Source organism: Pipistrellus kuhlii, unplaced genomic scaffold, assembly GCF_014108245.1.
Source record: "Pipistrellus kuhlii isolate mPipKuh1 unplaced genomic scaffold, mPipKuh1.p scaffold_m20_p_13, whole genome shotgun sequence".
NCBI lineage: Eukaryota > Metazoa > Chordata > Mammalia > Chiroptera > Vespertilionidae > Pipistrellus > Pipistrellus kuhlii.
This window is the reverse complement of record NW_023425438.1, coordinates 7528413-7548406: the sequence shown is the minus strand read 5'-3', so window position 1 is coordinate 7548406 and position 19994 is coordinate 7528413. Positions and strand designations below refer to the sequence as shown.

General features: G+C 46.6%; 1 protein-coding gene across 2 annotated transcripts in view; it reads right to left on the bottom strand.

The window, feature by feature from the left end:
• Positions 1-19389, bottom strand: part of FEZ2 (fasciculation and elongation protein zeta 2) — a 34570-nt gene extending 15181 nt beyond the window's left edge. For both annotated transcript variants that reach the window (XM_036434769.2, XM_036434770.2), the window contains exons 1-5: positions 19082-19389; positions 14508-14616; positions 7561-7677; positions 5374-5515; positions 3903-4171 (exon numbers count right to left, since the gene is read on the bottom strand). In XM_036434769.2, coding sequence (XP_036290662.1) covers positions 3903-4171; positions 5374-5515; positions 7561-7677; positions 14508-14616; positions 19082-19347 — 903 coding nt within the window. In that variant the 5' untranslated portion in view covers positions 19348-19389. The remainder of the gene's footprint in view (positions 1-3902; positions 4172-5373; positions 5516-7560; positions 7678-14507; positions 14617-19081) is intronic.
• Between the last annotated feature and the right edge of the window lie 605 nt (positions 19390-19994).

The window sequence follows — 19994 nt, the reverse complement described above, 5'->3', positions numbered from 1 at the left end:
CACTTCTCCGCTACCTTCTTTCAACTTCAGGAAAATGGTAACTTGGTTGGATAGGATAAATTTCAGATTCCTACAAGATATTCAGGGAGAAATGTCTTGTGGGCAATTGGACATATAATAACTAGCGTTTACTCGGGGTAACGCTAGACTTGCACATACATTATTCCGTTTAATCCCTCTGGAACTCAAAGGGGTACGTGCCCAGTGGCAGAAGCAGGTTCAAGCAGAGCTCCTAACCAGCAGTTCCAATATTCCCATCCAGCCTCCAGGGGGCTGGCACCTGGCGAAAAGACCCAGGTAAGAATACAGATTCGCAAGCTGATCTTTTAGTCATGCATTTACTCAGCAGACATGTATTAGGTTCCCAATGTTGGGACTAAGGATACCAAGGAGACACAGTCACATTTTCTATCCTTAGAAAACCATGCCACAGACAGACAAGAAAACCAACAAAACAAAAACCCAATGGCAGTGCTAACAGACTCATTAAGAGGAGGAATACTAACCCAAAACGAGAGGAGTCAATCCCACAGTGGAGGAGGGGGAGTCTTGAGGAAGGTTCTAAGAGAGGAAGACAATGATTTTGTCTTGACCACGATTTTGAAGGATGAGCTTTAAAAAAGAACCCCCCAAGCGTACAGAGGAAAAAGAAAGGAGGCCACTCCACACACAGGCAGCGGATGCACAGAAGCGCCAATGCCTCCGACAGCAGTCCGCTCGAAGAGACGCCCACTGACCAACAGCATCCTCCCGGTCCCCACCCGCCCTCTGCTCCTCCAGATGCTGAACCACAAGACAGGGAGATGCAAAGTTCCCTGCTCCCTGGGTGTCACTTTTCAAAGAGAAAATCTGCTCCTCCAGCCACCCCTCCAGAGAGCGAGCAGCCACGGGACAGGACAGCCCGCCCTGCCAATCAGGAGCAGAGACGCTGTGACTGCCCTGTGGAAAACAGCTCCTCAGCCCTGTCGCTATGGACCACCTCACCCAGCCTTCTGTTTCCTGGTAACGTGTATTATTCCTACAATTACCTTGTCTAGTCATTCTTTTTCTTGTTTATTGCCTGTCTCCCCCATCAGTCCTAAGCTCCGGGAGGCATGGCTTTGCCCATCTCCCTCAGCGCTGCATCCACAGCATGCCTGGCCCGGGGAAGACACCTAGCTGCTGGTGACTGAATGTTGTGTTAGCTTTCCCAACATTTATTTCTAAAATTAAAATAAAAAACAAATCAAGGTAACATTTCATTCTATAAAACATGCGTTTTCCTCCATATTTCATCAAATTTTCATTAGAAAAATTTCCCAAAGAAATTTTCTAATGCTCTAAATAGCAACCCTAAGCCCCAGTTTTTTCACTGCGGAATATGTTTGAAACAAAACAAGTCTCCAAGATTAACAGCTGTAAAGTTCACCTCTGCTCTATTTCTACCAGATATTCCATTACAGTATCTTTAGAGCAAAGAGAATAAGCTAAACAAGCTAGCAATTCTGGGTAAAGCGTTATACCAACTACAAGCTGATGTTGTTTCACTGAAACACACATAAGGAAAAATGAAAGTATTCCACGTTTAAGGGAAAAGTCCAAGTCCTGCTCATAAAACAAAATAGTATCTAAGGTAGAAAGAAAAACGTGACTAATTAATTAGAAACCAGATGACACATGATTATCTGTAAAAAGTCACCATTATTGATTTCAGAGAGAAGGGAGAGCAAGAGCGAAACATCGATGAGAGAGCATCACTGCCTGGCTGCCTCCTGCCTGCCCCACACTGGGGATGGAGCCCGCAACCAGGGCATGTGCCTGACCTGGGACTGAACCATGACCTCCTGGTTCATAGGTTGATGCTCAACCACTGAGCAACACCAGCTGGGCACGCTACCAATTGTTAGACTTAGTATCACTGACAATAGCGAAGGCACAGAGATCCGCCTTGCCAACACTGCAGGTACATACCATGTCTGGGAAGGCAGCACCTTGGGGCTCTCTTTCTCCAACTGACCCTTTCACTTCTGGGTTCTCTGAGCCCCACCTCTATTTTCCGAACCCCAGGTTTCAGGCTCCTTTTGTCACAGATGGGACGGTCTTTCTCTGGCATTTTAGGTTCGAGAAGCTAGAGTGCCACAAGCTTAGCAATGCCATCCCTAGCCTTAAAGATTAAAGATTTTGAACAAATAGATCAGGATTCAAGAGGGAACTTCACAAGTTCAAATATTTAACAATTACTGTTACTATGACTATTTCCAGACTAATAAAGGTTCAAATAAGACCTAACTGCTCAATACAAATGCCAAGTAAAATTACACAGTGAATCCGCTCTAACCCTTTGTATATGGGAGTTATAAGAAGCAACCTTTACACCCCTTTGGGGATAAATTTATTTTCTGAATCCAAGTGTCAGCACCAATAAGTAGAGGATTTACATGTAATCCCTAAAAGCAGACAGGCAGAAATCACCAACCATGCTATATAACCTTTACACTGAGTATTTTATTAATCATATTTGTATAATTGGGTGATGTAAAGGGTGCAATTTTTTAAGTAAGAGATATATTTGTCCCTGATATTCTAAAGCAAACTTTCCATGATTGTGTATTAAAATAAATGTTTGGGGGTTTTTTAGTATCTTTTTTCCAAGAGTAGTCAATGGAAGTGATCAAACACCTATGCTGTCAATATTGCCATTTCTTGAAAATATTTTGTACCCTTTAACATTTTCAATGTCAGTTTACAAGTTATATCTGTTATATGTACAGATAGACATTACAGTAAGAAAACACCCATTTACTCACAGGCCAAACACAGTACAATGAATAGGCTATATATGGTAAGATTCAATTTGTTTGTATTACTGCTCCCTGGTGGCCCAGCAACCCAGACAGCATTCTCTTTCCTGGATTCCATCAGCATGTGGCCCGGGAGATCTATCGCTCCGATAGCTTTTCTTTAGAAATAGCAAATCAAGACTTAAAGACAGAATTTCTATTATTACAAATCATTATAGCTGCTTTGTGGTGGTGATTTGCATTGCCATGTTATCAATACCATAAAAGGTATGTGCCCTTTAGAAAAATGGATCCCTTTGTCTAATCATTAGACTTTAAAAGTAAAACTTAACATTCTTTCACACAAACAAAATGAAGGGGCAATACACAAGGTCTCAACTGGTCATAGCAAGATGAAAGAGCATAAAATCAATAAGGAAATACATCTCATAATTGACTGTTATATTTATGATAAATTTTAATCAAGTGAAATTAAAAGGATTACTATTTAAAATGAAAAAGCAGGAAACAAAAAATATACAGACTCAAAGAATCAAATACTCCAAACTTGTTTTCACCAATCAGTAATATTCCAGTTTATCAAGTTTCCAACTTGGTTGACAAATCAGGAGGTAACTGTTTCCAAGCCAATCTGTGCTTTTAGGCTCAGCACAGCTCGGCTACCTCTCAATGTACCCACCCCCTTTTCATTTTTTTTCTACAGCCCATAAGAGAGAAGCAAAAATAAGAGAAAAACCAAAAAAACAAAAAACACCCTTCATCAATGCACCAGCCCAACATAAGTAAGCACCAACAATATTCTGATGTATTAAAATGGTCACTTCTAAAGCTTTGTTTCTTTGGGACAAACGAAAGCCCAGCCTTTTTTTATTCTGCCTCTTCCTTCTACTTCTTTCCTAAACATGTCAGAACTGGATCAGGCTGATAAGCATTAGGCCTTCCCCAGGAAAACACCTCTGGAGGGGCTGCACCCAGTGGTGGTCCTGAGCAGAATCCCATCAGCACTCTGGGGAGAAGCGCCCCACTCCTGGACCTGTGCCCGCCCCCGGAGCTGCCTGGAAAGCTGGGATCGCCATGGAAACCGTTTCCACGGCGCCATGCCTCCTGTAAAACATCACTTACTGTGCCGGGCACGTGGCTTCGCTCCTTCTTCCCGTTCTGGGAGCTGCCGTTCTTGAGTTTCTTTTTTTTCTTGGCTGTTTCTTTGTGCTCCTTCTGTTTGTTCTGCACTTCAATGAGGACAGAAATGAAGCTGTTCTTCACCTCCTTTTCAAACTCCAGTTCATCTCGCAGGGCCAACTGCTGCACCAGCTCTTCCGAGTATTCCTTAATGGCGGTCTCAATTTCCTCCAGGAGTTCATTGAGCTCAGACACCGGGAGCCTTTTCACCCCTGTGGCCAAAGGAAGCACAGCAGACGCTGAGGCACCAATGTTTCCGGTGGGCACAGCAGTGCTTCATGCCCAGGGGCAATGCCACATTCTAGCCCGCGGGCCAGACGAGGTCCACAAAGTCATTGCTTCAATAACCCCTGCCTAGGCCTTCGGGGTGAGTTACTTAAATGTCTGACCAAATACAGCAGGCTAATTGTTAAGCTGATAATTCTGTATGACCCGAGAATTAAGTTATAAATATCCAAATCGCCTTTGGCAGAAAAAAGGTTCCCCACCCATGTTAAACAATTAACTGTTGGTGATCTCAGAATCCTCAAACTTCTCGTGGGCAGGTGTAACATAGGAGTAGGTGGGCAAAGTTACTTCTCAAAGGGCTGAGAAGAAACTTTTTTACTTGTCTAAATCCATCATCAATCAAGACTGAAAATATTGTACGAAGGAAAGAACGAGCACAGGGAAAAGCCGACGGAGTGCAGAAACTGCCTGCTGACAAGAAACCGCCAGCAGGTTCGCAGGGTTCCGGCGCGATTCTGGAGAGAGACGTCCGTGTGAAAGTTAAACTGAATGCATGTTTAATCACACAGGCCCCAGTGTGTGCATGTTACTGAGTACTGCGAAGACCAAAGGAAGACTATGCACTGGAACCCCATGTGAGTTTTTCTCGGCCATCCCCTCATGAGAGAGAGAGGATGTCACACAAGTCCCGACCTCCAGCACCTCTCAGATTGTGACTGTTCTGGAGGAGGGGCCTCAGGGAGAATTAACTGAAAATGAGGTCCTGAGAGTGGGCCCTAATCCAGCGGGACCGATGCCCTTATGAACGGAGACTAAGAGATGCTCACAGAGCAAGGCCGGGAGGGGACAGAGAGAGACAGCCTCTGCAGGCCCAGGAGAGGCTCAGAAGAGACCTGCCCTGCTGACGCCCTGAGCTGGGACTTCCAGCAGCCAGAACGGTGAGGACACAATGTCTGTCTCAGCCTCCCAGACTGCGGTGCTTTGCTACAGCAGCCCGAGCTGAGTGACACAGGATTCAAAGGTGACTGTGACCTAGTCCCTGGTCAAAACATGCCCAAGCATTAGTGGAAAGCGGAGAAGGCCTCGCCACCCAGCCTTGAGCATCAAAGACTGCCGGGGACAGCCACACCACGTGTGAAATGTACGGAAAAGCACAGAGAGCACTGAGTTAAGGAGGGTCTCTTACTCTCTTCGTAGCTGCTTGTGCTGGACCTCTTCAGAGTCTGGATCTCCTGGGAGAGCATGGACAGCCGATCGGACTGTGTGAGCGCTTCGTCGTCTTCCGGGTCAGGTGACTCCTGCATCATCTCTTCGATTTCTTCAATAACCTTCCAAAATGCACACGCCACCGTTAATCACAGACACGGACAGTGGACCCCCGCACACGGTGCGCACGGGAGGCCCCCTGAGCAGAGGGGCACTGACTCCCCCACTGACCAGCCGTGCGCAGGAGTGGGCACTCTCGGTAGCCACGTTGGGTTGTAAAGATGAACACGGTTCACCCACAAAAGTACCATGTGCTGAGCACACACAGGTAGGATGTGACTGACTGTGCCCATCGCGAGTCGGGAGGCCCGGCCAGGCCTTGCCATGTCTGGGAGCTGGTGCTGCACACACATGCACCCTTCACTTCAGACATGCTGGAAGCAGATCCCAGTGACAGTCAGACAGAAGGAAAGGACAGAAAAGACATCGCCTACCACAAGCAAGTGCTCAACCTAACGCCGTTTCATCAAGTTGACGTACAATTATTTTAGACAATACAACCGTATAAGGAAGTTACGTACAAAGCCAGAAATTACCTCTGTAAGCAGCAAAATTCTCCTCTAACATTAGCAGGAAAAAATTTTCATATATTAATTCAATGGAAGGTGAAGGGACATAAAGTTACTTAAAATGCAAAAGATTAAAGAGAATAAAGAAAGCTGCACAGAAGCAGAAAATTTTCAGAAATATATCTGCCTTGCTGGGTAGGCATGGCTCAGTGACTGAATATCGACCTATGAACCCGGAGATCACAGTTTGATTCCTGGTCAGGGCACATGCCTGGAGGCAACTGATCAATGAGTCTCATCATTGTTATGTCTCTCTTCTCTCCCTTCCTCTCTCTGAAATCAATAAAAGTGTATTTTTAAAAGAAATATTATCTGCCTTAATTTAAGCAATTGCCTATTGTCATAAGCAATGTTGTTCAAAGTTTACAACAGCATCTTCTCCTGTTCCAGATTTTAAAGTTAAGAGATAAAACTCGAGAAAAATGTAAAAAAATAAATAAATAAATAAATAAATCACTCGTTAGAAGAAAAAAAAGACCTAAGAATTTAAAATAAAACATTAGAAAAAATACAATGTGAATCAACATGTAACACTTATAATAAGGAAGCACAAAAGTAAACCTGAAGGAGGTGGGAAGTATGTCAATTAGCAAGAATATTTTCCAAAAACGGGCACTGAGGAAGTGCTGAGCTAGGCTGTGCCATCTGCTTCTCTAACTCCTAAAAGCAGGGAAGCCTGTGGCATGCACAAAGATGCCCGAGGAGTCGGTGATTCTCGGGGTCACGTTTCCCTGAAATATCTCACACAACCCCACTCAGCCCTCTAACCTATTCCTTTTTAAACACTTCACTCTCTCCCCGGGCCTAGAACAATCCAAATATGGCTAAGGAGCATCAAAATGACACATTTTTAATGACTCCCAACCTGAACATAACATCTCTCTCTCTTGCCTGACCTTGCTTTCCTGGCCTAACAATACCGTGTGATAGAAGTCACGTCCAAGTGGCCATGGAACGCTTGTTTCAGGAAGAAGTTTTTGCATGGCATTTTGACAACACAAAGGAGGTGGGAAGAGTATTTGGAGAATGAGCGAGCTGATTCGACTGGTTCTAAATGAATACAGGGCTGACATTATAGTGCATTCCATAGGCATAATGCCCACTTCTCTCCAGAGCACACAGCATGTCCACCCAGCGCTTCTGCACCGGTCTGGGGGAGAAACAAGATGATGTCTAACAGATACATTATAAATTACCTATATAATGTAGGCTAGATCTAACGAAAAAAGAAAATCACAATATTTTTTGCGATTTCAGTATAAGCAATAACCCTCCCTTAGTAACTCGCTGTCCTGTTTTAACAATGCTTAGCATGGGAAATTGCCTATATTGGAAAATCTTCCAACTCCCATAATCCCACCTGCTTCAGAGCTGAGAGACTTTCTTCTCCTCTCGGGGGAAGGGCCAACTATTAAGCTACATAAGCAGAAAATACAGGAAAAACAAGTCAATTCCCACAACCCATCACCTGTGGCCACAGTAACAAATCCTGTTTCAGCTCAGGGCTCCCTCTCCCTTCGCTGGAACCTCCTCGGTACCTGATCCGCAGTGAAGAGGGGCTCGTCGTTAACACAGGAGACGATGATCGAGTGCATGTCCAGCTGTTCTCTCAACTCCTCCTCGTCTGATGGATCCAAGAGCAGGCTGTCACTTACCTAAAAGCAGAAGAACGCACGATGAGAGGCCGGACCTCTGGGTCTGGGTAAAGACGACGGCAGAGGAAGCATCAGCTGAGAACGCCCCCTCCAGAGGGAGAAATTATCACAGCTGCTCTGTGCCAGGCAGCGAGTGGAGAGCTTTACACATTCCCCTCCAACGCAAATGAGCCACACAGAATAAGGAACTATGAAACTGCTAAGGGCTGCAAGCATCCCATGGTGCCCATCACAGACACACACTCAGCTGTTTTTCCCATGAGAGAGGTTGCTACCAAAGCTGGCTGATGAGTACAAAAAGAGGGACAGGGCATTAGCTAGAAGCTGCAGAGAATGACAATGACAGCAAATGCGGAGTAGACAGCAAGAGTTATTTAGTTAACAACCTCAGAGTAAGATGGGTATACATTAGCATTCCACAGAAAACATCATTACTTGCAAACTAACTTCTAGCATCCAGAGGAAAGCCTGGGTGATCAGCTCCCTGGCAGACAGGAACTGCCCGTGAGGGTCGCACTTGGCCCTGTCAGCTGCGCATCTCTTCTTCCAAACAACAAAGAGGATCTCTGGGCTCCAAACATGTTTACACCTGACTGTGGTGGAGGCTGCCCCACCTCCATTCTCCATGCCGCTCTGTGCCCCAGCAGGCCGACATTTGAAGACTGCATCAGATGATGCCCGGAACATCAGGCTTCCGGGGTTACAGACCGCTGGCAGACACTAAGGAGACTGAGAGTGGGGAGATGAGGGCAGGGCGTTCATACTGCTGACTCCCTTGCTGCCAGACCAATGGCCGCAGCTCCTGTCAAGCAGCTCTCTCTCCAGCATCTGGTAACTCCTCTCCCTCTTGAACTCTTCATGCCAGATGGTGCTGGTATGCTTGCTATTGGCAGCCTGGGGCATCACACCAGGCCTAGTTGGTGTCCCTGAACCCTGTCCATACCAAAAGAAACAGCCCCTTTTTTAATGACTTAGAGTTTAGTACTGGTAGTCATTGTAAAGACCTCGCCTGGAAAACTCAGCAGGTTAACATGCACACGTGATCATCTACCTGTCACCTACGTAACATGACTGTTCAGGTGAGGAAAGACCCAAAATTAGAACTCTGTTCTTCAAGGAGTAGCACACACTGAGTTCCCAAAGAGCAAATGGGCAGAAATGAACTATGTAAGAAGCAACCATGTGTTTCTATCAGATAGCACATAATTCTAAAAATAGTACTTTACCTGGGAAGGTTATTTTATTTCCTACTGCAGAGAATACACATAAAATAGAGGATACAACTGAATACTGGAGCTCCCTCCTTCCTCCCCAGTTCCTTGTACAGGATTGTGGGGAGTTTCGTGGTGAACGAGGCCCACAGAGTAAGAAACCTGCACGTGAGGCACGCGAAGGGACACAGGTGGGCTGCCCTTCAGAACCCGAGGCCGGGAGAGCAGCCGTCAGCACTCCCGGCTCTACCTCCTCCCGCAGACAGCAGCTCCACGCCGTCCCACAGGGAGGGCACACCTGCTCATTCTGTTTCTCAATGCCCCGTCAGCCTAGGAGGCCTGGCCTCGGCCTTCTGCATATCACTGGGAAGTTTCAGAACACTGTGTGAGAGAAAGAACCTCAAAGCTTCCAGCGGGGAAAATCTGTCACATTAAAAGGACCAGGTGTCAAATGTCACTTCAATTCTCAACAGCAACAACAGAAGCTAGAAAACAATGAATATAATTTTTGCATTTCAATTAATTCCACCCTAGAACCCCAGCTAAACAACTAGGTGAGGATTTAGAATAAAGACATTTTCAGACATTCAAGTTCTCAAAAAAATGACTTCCCGTGTATGTGCCTTTTCTCGGGAAGCTACTGCAGAATATGCTCCATTAAAACGAGGAGGAAAACCAAAATACATGAAAGAGGTGAAAGGAATTCTGGTAATGATAGTGAAGATCCCAGAATGATGGCTGTGAAGTTAAACTAGAGTAACTAGTTCAGATTAGAATTGTTAACTGCTGAGGGCATCAAGAAAAGCATTAAGAAAAAGAGAGGGGAAAGAGACCTATTGATTATCTAGTTATTTCAATTACTAAAATTAGTTTTATGGCTTTGTTGAGGTTGAATTAGTGAGCTACTGATAACCTAAATAAATCAAAAAAAGCCAATTAAAGTTACCCTAAGGAAAAAAAAAATTACAAATGAAAATTTAATCATAGAGTAAAATGGGTCACCTGTAAATATTTAAATAATCAATATAAATGGCAATTAGTTTAACCCAATGTTTTGATGTAAATATATTGGAAAGATAGGGGAAAGGTAAATTTTTATAAGGACTATGGTGTTGGGGTTAGAGAGAGGACCATGAGAGAGCTAAACCCTCATCCTCTGGGAATTGAAAAGTCAAAAAAAATGATGAGTATGTTATCTGTTAGAAGAAATAGGTGAAGTAGCTGAAAGTGGTCGCCTCTGGCAAGTGGGAACAAATCTGGGGTAAGCAGGGCAGAGGGTGCTTTCCCATGTTAAGTCCTACTTTTTAAACTATAATAGTTATTCTTTTAAGTAAGAAGGTCAAGAGCAAACATGTCAAACTCGCAGCCCACAGGCTCACGTTAGCCTTTGTGTTTGACATACTTGGTCAAGAGATTAGGCTCTTGATGAGAGAGGAGGCATGGAGATGAAAAATTCCACAGTGTGATCACAATGACACATGGATGATATGGAGCAGACATAACAATTCCCTTCACTGACCTTTAAATGTAACAGCTCTCCCCCTCCCACCACTTTTCTATGTTGTAACTTGAAGACCACAGTTTTGTCTTATTTTTCCCTCTTATAGATAAGTTGTCCCTTACAGACAAATGAAAGTTTTTTAATTTGAAAATTACTCCTAAGGAAGATTATTATCTTCTTACTGTTTCCAGCCTTAAAGATAGAAAGTGCATAAACAAAGCTGAAGGCCTTGAAAAAATGTTCATGGTGGGGGAAGGATGGCACAGATGTTCCTGAGGCAAATGACTCAGAAGCATTCTATATATAAGCATGATCAAGAAGTCCCTGTATTTAGAATAAGTTTACAGCTATTGCCAAACATGTGAGTGATACCAGGAAGCTGTAAGAACAAATTTCCATGACAACAGAGATAATGATCCTGGATCATCATTCCGGAAAGAGCGCTAGGCCCACTCCCACACAGAGATGACATATGTTAAGGGCTGGAATCCCTTTTGGACTTGGGGAGCTACCCTTGGCTTTCATGGGTATCATTCTTCACTCTCCCGTTCAGCACAAACGCGCCTTCTCTTTGCCATGCATGCCAAACATCACTCCTTCAGTGCCAGCATCAGAGCAGGTGGTGCCGTCTCCCTGTGAAAAGGAAGCTGCCTCAGATGGAAAATAATGTGCCCACAGAAGAATTTGGACTGTACTAGATGCCTAAAGATCCAGCAAATTTCTTCCCCCTTTGTCAAAATAATTTCCGATGGGCCTTCATTTACAATTGGAATAATCCAAAGAATGCTTCCAGGAGGTAAACAAACACTTGTCTTAGTGCTGACGACATGCCAGGCACAGTGGTAGTTACTAAGGAGAAAAATACAAAGACATCACAAGGAGGTCACATGACAGCCCAGAGACATCTCTACAGGCAGTCCTCGGGTTACGTCAGACTCCATGTATGTCGTTTCATGGTTATGTCGCCATCTCCCATTTTTTTATTTTTTTAAAAAGTTCCGTCATTTCAGCATATGTGCTTTATGTTTTTTATTATTTATTTACCACAAGTAAAGGTCAGGAATTGCTATTTTTCTTTTAAATTTTTTTTTTACTGTTTCCCTTCTGTGTATGTGTCCCATGTGAGTGACATAGGTGCATATAGCGAACTTTTGGTGAAAATCACATTACATCGCACTGCGGAAATGGATCTCCAACGTAACCCGAGGACCTGCTATATATATAAAAGTCTAAGCGACCAGCCGACGGGCCAGGACCTATGATGCACACTGACCACCAAGGAGCAGATGCTCAGTGCAGGAGCCAAAACCACAGCCACGGATGGAAACATGGAAAAGATTAATGAATCTCAGAGGGAAGTGGGGAGGGTAGCAAGAGATTAACCAAAGATCTCATATGCACACTAGAGGCCCAGTGCATGGATTTGTGCACCAGTGGGGTCCCTCAGCCAGGCTTGCAGGGATCAGGCCGAAACCAGCCCTCCAACACCCCTCAAGGGGTCCTGGATTTCAAGAGGGTGTAGGCCAGGCCCAGGGACCCCACTGGTGCATGAATACACCTCTAGTATGATTAATAAGGGAACACAATAGTGATTTGAGACAGGAGCAGAGTCTGTGGGGACTAGTACCTAGGAGACAATTTCTATGGCACCAGTAGGTTCTGTAGGGTTTTCACACCCCACAAGTGTAACAGATTCCCACAGAGAGGAGTGCATTTGCCTTCTGTACAAGGATTCAGGCCATGGCTAACTGACCATCTGTCAGACATGCTGCAGATGGGGATTCCCCCCAAGTGAGAGGTTGGATTAAGTGTTCTTTCAAGTTCCTTTCGAGTCTAAAATCGTAATTCCATGAGGTCAGCAAAGGCTACATCGCTAATAGGAAGCTTCAGAGAGGAAGGGAAACTTGGAACTAAGCCCAAAATGATAGCTCCGTTCTAAATAAACAGAAGACAGAGCATAAGGTATTTGGTTGCATTCCTTTTTATTACATGTATGTCAGGTCAGTCTGTGAAACAGCCTAATGGGGTCAATAATTAGCACAAACAGTAAGAATTCCACAACTACTTGACAACTGGGAAGTATTGTACTGGGATTCTGTATTTTACTAGAAAATACTGGGCAGCAAGCTCTTCTGAATCACATGTGTAAGAAACCATTTTCACAAAACCTTAACAATACCACTTAACATACGGGCAGGCTTGCTGCATTAAGCCCCCAATAGTGGCACAAACATACTAATGAAATAGGAGCATGCCACAATGTCCGGCCTGGGTGTGCACTGCTCTTTGATGAGGAATTAAACAGCCAGCCCTGAAACGGACAGAACGTAGCTACGCTTCTCCTCGGCTTAACCAACATGGTGATTTTCCACTTAACGCAATTATCTCTTCTGTCCCCCTTGCTGCCTTATCACCTGCGCTCATTTTCCTTCCTCAGGCATCTTCGCTTTATCACACCAGGCAAACCCAGCAGCCTCAGTTAGCCAAGAACACATTGAAAAGCCCAGAACAGAAACGACTTTCCAAGGTTCCCCAATATCCCCAATGCGTAGCCTTTGGGCAACAAGCAAGCCATTAAATTCATCAAAAAGTTAGCTCGGTTGATATTCCAGTACCTCAACACGGTCACGGGCCACATAACAATGTTTGGGTCAACAACTGACCGCACAGACCAGAGTGGTCCCCTGAGATTATAATCCCTGTTGCCTAGTGACGCATTACTCGGGTGTTTGTGGAGATGCCGGTGTAAAGAAGCCTACTGTGCCGCCAGCTGTATAAAAATACAGCACGTATAATCATGACCTGTACTATTACCCGATTATGATAATAAACAGTTACGATACTGGTTTACATATTTACTGCAGTATACTTTTTATCGTTATTTTAGAGCATATTCTTTCTAATTATAAAAAAAATGTTTGCTGTAAATCAGTGTGCCAGGTTATACCTCATACATCTCACGTTTCTTGTGTCTCTTAATTACACCATTTTCTCTTGTGCTGGATTTAGTCCTGTGTTGTTTCATAAAGCAGCATACTGCACACGCTGGCAGCCTAGGAGCAATAGGCCATACCTTAGAGCAGTGTTTCCCAAACTTACATACAGGTAAAATTGTATACTTAACTAGTATACAATCTAAGACAGAGCACTAAGTTAAGTATACAATTTTACCTGTATGTTCCCCAAAATTCTGGTTTAGCACTTCTTAGTGGTACTTTAACAACTCCACCAGGTGATTCTCATCATGAGAGAAGTTTGGGAAACTCTGCCTTAGAGCAAAGGTGTGCAGCAGGCCATACCACACAGGTCTGTGGGAGGGCATTCTATGATGTTCACACGACAGGAAACCTAACAACACATGTCTCAGAATGCATCCCCATCACTAAGTAGCACATGACTGTGTATTAAGCCAAAGGCTAGGATTCTCGCTGCTGAGTGTTCTCAGCTAATCAACATTGTATTAAAGGTGGGAGAAAAAACAGGCGGGGTTATTGATGCTCATACACAGGTGATGAGAATTTAGGTAAACATAAGAAAGGGAGTGTGTGCTGGGGAAGAACTGGAGGGATGTGCTAATAAGTGGGTTATAGCAACAGAGGGCCAGTCCAATTGCTTGGAAATAAGAGGCCACTCATGCATGTTGGTTAAACAGAAATGCTCTGCCGGAAACCAATTATTGTCTCACTAATAAAAAGATGTAAAGGGCTGGTCAACCCTGAAGCTCTGAAAGGTCAGAGCAAACCATGACCTATCTAATTGAGACAATAGTAACTGAGGCAACTTCCCCATCTTGTAATCATGTAAATCCTTACTGGTATGATAATCCGCTTATTACCTGCCTAAGGGCTATGGATGTCTCTCAAAGCTGCTTAAGGGTACTGGATGTATCCCATAGCCTCAATAAAAGGGACAGCAAGGCCAGAGCCAGGTGGTACTCCCGCCTGGCCCCCCATTTTCCCAAATTAACCCTTTTCCAGTCTCTTCATTTTAGTGTGCGGCCTTCTCCAGAAACCGGACCCTGAACCACGCAGGTCGTGTTAAGGGATCCTACAATGCCCCGTGTTAGCTCCATCATCAGACTTGGTTATGAAGAAACTACTGGCCCGATTCCGATTTACCTCTTTCTCCGAGAGGTTCAGAGTGAGCAGGTGCAAGGTCCTGGTGTGGGATGACTTCCAGTCCACGGGCATCACGTTTCCATAGTTATCGGTCAGGGCGTTCCAGATCCTTAAAGGACGAAAACTACAGTCAATGACAGTATTCTCTACGTCTTTTACTAAATAAATATCCAGTACCACCGTGGAAGAAACCAAAAAATATCAAAGGGAAAAAAAGGCCCACTGTTTCTCAGAAAAACATCAACAAAGCAGAGCACCCTAAGTAGGACTAAATGAAAACCAGGTAATTGGCTGACAAGAAGTCCTGAGGGAAGGTGGAGTGAAATGGAAAACTCTCCCAGGCTGATAACTGACACTTTCCACAGTAACGTGTGCCAGGCACTATTCTACACAACTTACATATAACTCACTTCTCAACAGCAATGCTGCCCTGGCTTGTGTGGCTTAGTTGGTTGGAGCATCAGCCCCTGCACCAGAAGTTGTGGGGTCGATCCCCAGGCAGGGCACATGCAGGAGGCAACCAATCCGATGTTTTCCTCTCTCTTTCTCTCTCTGTCAAATCAATATTTTAAAAAGCCAGTATAATGAAGAACCGTTATCCCCCCATTTTACCGACAAGGAGACTAAAGCACAGGGAAGTTAAGTCATTACAGCCTGGTAGTAAATACACTCTGCTTTAAATTTCTACAAGTTTCAAACAATATATAGACCATTTCATAGAGTAAATAATCTCTCTATCGGATCTGTTATCCCTTCTGGGGGGGGAAAGGATTCGGTTGTAATGTTAGGTCAGGGTTAAATATCTGATTTGTAATATAAGAGACTAAGGATTAAAACTGATAAAATGGAAGGGGAAAGAAAGGGAGCTCAAATGTAATCCACACAGGTGCAGTGAGTGCAGTCACCCCACCTCCAGCAGCACGTGTGGGAGGCAACAGAGCACCTGACCAACATCCAGGAAAACAGACTCAGGATCCATCTTCTTCCTCAGACGAGTCTTTGGCCACGTCCTCTAACCTCTCTGTTGGCCTCCCTCCCATAAAATGAGAGGCTTGAACAAGAAACAGACATCCCTTCCAGCTCAATTACTCTAAACATTCATTTAGATGAGATGTTCTGAGTCCCAAAGCACGCTAGATAAGGACAGCGAACTCCAATTTCACGACCAAAAGGCAGGCTTCGGTACCCAGGTAATCACCAGCATAATAAAACATGACCTTGTACGAAAAACACTGACTTCGGAGATATAAATGACATGAAACTTAATTGAAGTGAAGTTAAACATTACATCTATGAGCTACTTGCCAGCTAGAGGTATGCACATACATGTCTTAAAGAAAAAAAAAAACACACCCTAACATGTATAATGGGTATCTAACTGTGAATAAGCCATGACATAATTAGGTGGGGGTTATTTACAAGTGTGTGAGCCATTAAGATACAAAAGCCAGACCACTAGAGGCCTAGAAATAAGAACACAAGCTTCAAAACAAAGCGGCAACACGCTTGATTTAATGCATTGGGATTTGGTGCTAAGAGATGAAGCAATAGGACCATCATTGCCAAAACCATAAAATCCCGACATGATGTTTTTGGCTTTGGAACTCCCATTAGCCTCACTGAAAATGTAAACCCAAAGGCTCGGGAAAACTGGCCTGTTTACCCAGCAAATCCCCCATATGCCTGGCTCACTCCGATTCCCCTCTCTGCTGCCTCTCCTGCCAACACACTCACGCTGGAAGCAGCCTTCTGGACCGTGACATGTGCTGGGTTTGAGGCCCGCGCCTTCCTGGGTACGAGACTTTCAAATGCTGAATCACTGACTATAACACCTAACCCTGGTCAGAAACCCCAGGAGGATGTTCTAGAAGGTGAAGGAAGGCCAGGGTTTTGGGGAAACGGCTTGTTTGCCCCTTCCCATCCAGGAGGCTGTGATTAAAGGACCAGCGGACTGGATACTCACCTAGTGACTATGCCTGAATGTGATCTGTCCAGAAGGGGCAGGACAATCAATAGTCCCCTATCTCCACCAAGGTCAGAACAACTGTAGCTGGAAGGAAGTAGGGCGGCCCCACTGAAGTGCAAGTTTTCTAGAATTCTCCAGTTAGGACAGGCCTTGCCTTCATCCTTATCGCCAAGTATTACGAGCAGTCATAAACAACCGGCGAGACAGCTCTTTCCAAGGTCAAAGTCTCACCGACACGGAGTCCTCCCCGAGACCCTTCGGGTGTAAAGCCTTAGCAGGTGAGTGCAATCCCTGTGTTTAACCAAAACTAAAACTGGGGCGCAGAAAAGTTCAACAACATGCCCGAAGATATTCAAGGCAATGCCTGAGAGCAAGAATTCTCAGCTCCCTGGGGAAAGGAGCATGAAATGGACTCTTAACGAGCAATGCAAAGCAGATGTGTGCAATAGAAAGGGGATAATGAGAGCAACCAGCACAGGCCCCGGAAAGAGAGAGATTCCTCACGCATTCCTAGGTCAAGCCACACACATTACCAACGTATCATCTACCAAACACCGTTTTCAAGAGTAAGATTGTTTTTAAGTTTTACATCATCCTAAGATGTAAGCAAAGGCTAAAACTCACTACTTTCCAGCCAGTACAAGTGAAACAAAAATAAGGAACTTTATCTGTGTACAAACCACTAATCCGTTTTGAGAAGTTACTCTTGATAAACCCAAACTCATAATAAATCCAGGATATGTCCTGAGTCCAGTGATTCATACATATACAAATTACATTATATAGACAGGTATACCTACACACTTAATACTATCTTCTTTTTGGCAACAGAATTTTTTAATGTCATATATTGCCACTGAGTGCATATCTTTGGGTACAACATCTAATCATAAATTCCACCCAAACACTGTACACAAGTAACATTAAAAGATATAATCTCCAAATACAGCTGGGCCCAAACCACAGTTCAGTCATGCTCACAGGCACCCATTCCTACCCCCACCCCCATCCCCATTCTCAAGCTTCCTACCTTATTGCTGACCATCTGCCTCAGAGAGCAAAGATCACCAAGTCAGGAGCCCCTTTCTAAGCCCGTGGAGCTGTATCCCACGAGAATTCTTCCCTGACTCTGCTCTCCCTCCCACCGATGTTCTGAAAACCCGTCCACACCCACGGCCTCAGTTATTCCCTTCAGTAACTTCACCCACAGCCTCTGGGGGCACCTCTCCCTGACATTACCATTTGCTCAAGTTTTTTCACTCCCGCCACTTTTAACCCCCTTTTGGTCCCGTCATACCTAATCCCAACCCTTATTGAACCAAATTATCATTGGGATTCTAAGTGGCTAAATAAAGTGCCCCCAGGAACTCCATCCCTTCCTTCTCCCAGCTCTCCTAAAACCCTGTGAATCCCCCATCACCGCACTTACATAATTCGGTAATAATTACTTATTTATGTATTGGTCTTCCCCACTGGAATGGAAGATCCCAGCGACTCACAGCCACAGCTCTGCTTTTCGGCCTCTGGAGCCTGCGCCATAGCTGGCTGTCAGGTGGGCCCAATGCATGGCTGTGGCTTAAATGCCGCCTCAGCACCGCTACCTCTGCACGTGCTGCACCCTCGAGCGAGGACGCTAACCCTTCCTTCACCTGCCAAGCAAACTCCCATCCCTCTCCATCAGGATCCAATCTTCCCTCTTCTTTCTCCATTAAGTCTTTCCTGACTCCCTACCACACACACACACACACACACACACACACACTTTTAAATCTCCTAAATCTTACACATCTACCCTTTAGTGCATCTGTCACGCCCAGACAAACACTGGTTTACAAATCCAGCTCCCAGCCTGGGTGGTGCCCTCCTGGGAGGGTAGGTGTGCCCGGTGCTCAGCAGCCTGGGCGTTTAACGGGCCGGTAACTGCTGGCTGGCTGGCTGGCTGAATGAATGATTGGCTACACCTGTGCCCGAGCAGGCACTGCCTCTAACTAAAGCTCCACAAGAGATTCCCTCTAACCCAAACCGGGGCTGGTTTCAGGACAGGAGGCGGGGGTGGAAGGTGGGGAAGGGGGCACCCAGGGGCCCAGGGCCCGGGGAGGGAGCGAGGAGCGCGGAGGGCGGGGCCTCGGGCGGAGGAGAGGAAGGAGGGCGCGGGGCGGGGCCTGCCGCCGGGGCGCCGCCGGCAGCGGGCCGGGCCGCGGGCGGGGCCGGGGCCGGGGCCGGGGCCGGGGCCGGGGCCGGGGCCGGGGCGGGGGCCGGGGCCGGGGCCGGGGCCGGGGCCGGGGCCGGGGCCGGGGCCGGGGCCGGGGGCAGAGGCAGGCAGGGCCCGGGGCTGGGCCGGGGCAGGGGCAGGGGCAGGGGCCGGGCCGGGCCGGGGCAGGGGCTGGGCAGGGGCAGGGGACCGGGGCCAGGGCCGGGCAGGGGCAGGGGCAGGGCCAGGGGCAGGGCATGCAGGGCCCGGGGCTGGGCAGGGGCAGGGGCAGGGGCCGGGCCGGGCAGGTGCAGGGCAGGCAGGGCCCGGGGCAGGGGCAGGGGCCGGGGCAGGGCAGGCAGGGCCCGGGGCAGGGGCAGGGGCCGGGGCAGGGCAGGCAGGCCCGGCCGCACTCACTCGTCGCCCTGCAGGAGGCCGCCCTCGGTGATGGGCCGCACGGCCGCCCGCGGGGGCTCGGCGCCCGGCGCCGCGGGGCGGAAACACAGGCTCAGCTTCTCCTCCAGGCTGCGCGCCAGCGCCGGGAGGCCGCCGCCCGCCCCGCCCGGCCCGGGCCCGGCCTCGGCCTCGGCCTCGGCGCCCGCGGGACGGTGCTCCCGGCGCGGGGCGCTGCGGGCCGGCGCCTGGAACTCGTAGAATTCCTGCCAGTCGCCGTCCGCCGCCATCGCCGCCCGGTGCGGACGCGCGCCGCCCCGCCCCGCCCTCTGGCCACGCCCTCCATGTCCGCTGGCCACGCCCCTCCCCGCCCGCTGGCCCCGCCCCGCCCGGCGCGCAGGCTTGGGTCAGGCGTGGGCCGCTCAGCCTGTGGTCTTCCCTTTGCAGAATCGTTTTTGTTTTTTTTTAATACTCTGTTTTTATTAGAATGATAATTACATGACTGTAGGCATTTGTCAAAATTCATCAAACTGCACCCTTAAAAAGAGTGACTTTAAGCCTGTATAAAATTACTATTCTTCATAAATCTGAATTTAAGAGAATAACCTGGGATATTCAGAATAAGGGTAAGCTATGCATGTATCAGAACAGAGGTGCATGGAAAATCTCCGTACCTTCCCCTTAATCGCTTTTTAAAAAAATTTTTTTAGATTTTTTTATTTTTTATTAAATTATATGTGAAATTAAAAATAAATAAAAATTATTATATGTGTACATATCTTACCATTGCCTCCCCATCCCCATACATGCCCTCCCTCCCCAGAGTTTTGTGTCCATTGGTTGTACTTATATGCATGTATACAAGTTCCTCGGTTGATCTCTTATCTCCCCCAGATCTCCCTATCCTCCCCGCTGTAATTTGACAGTCTGCTTGTTG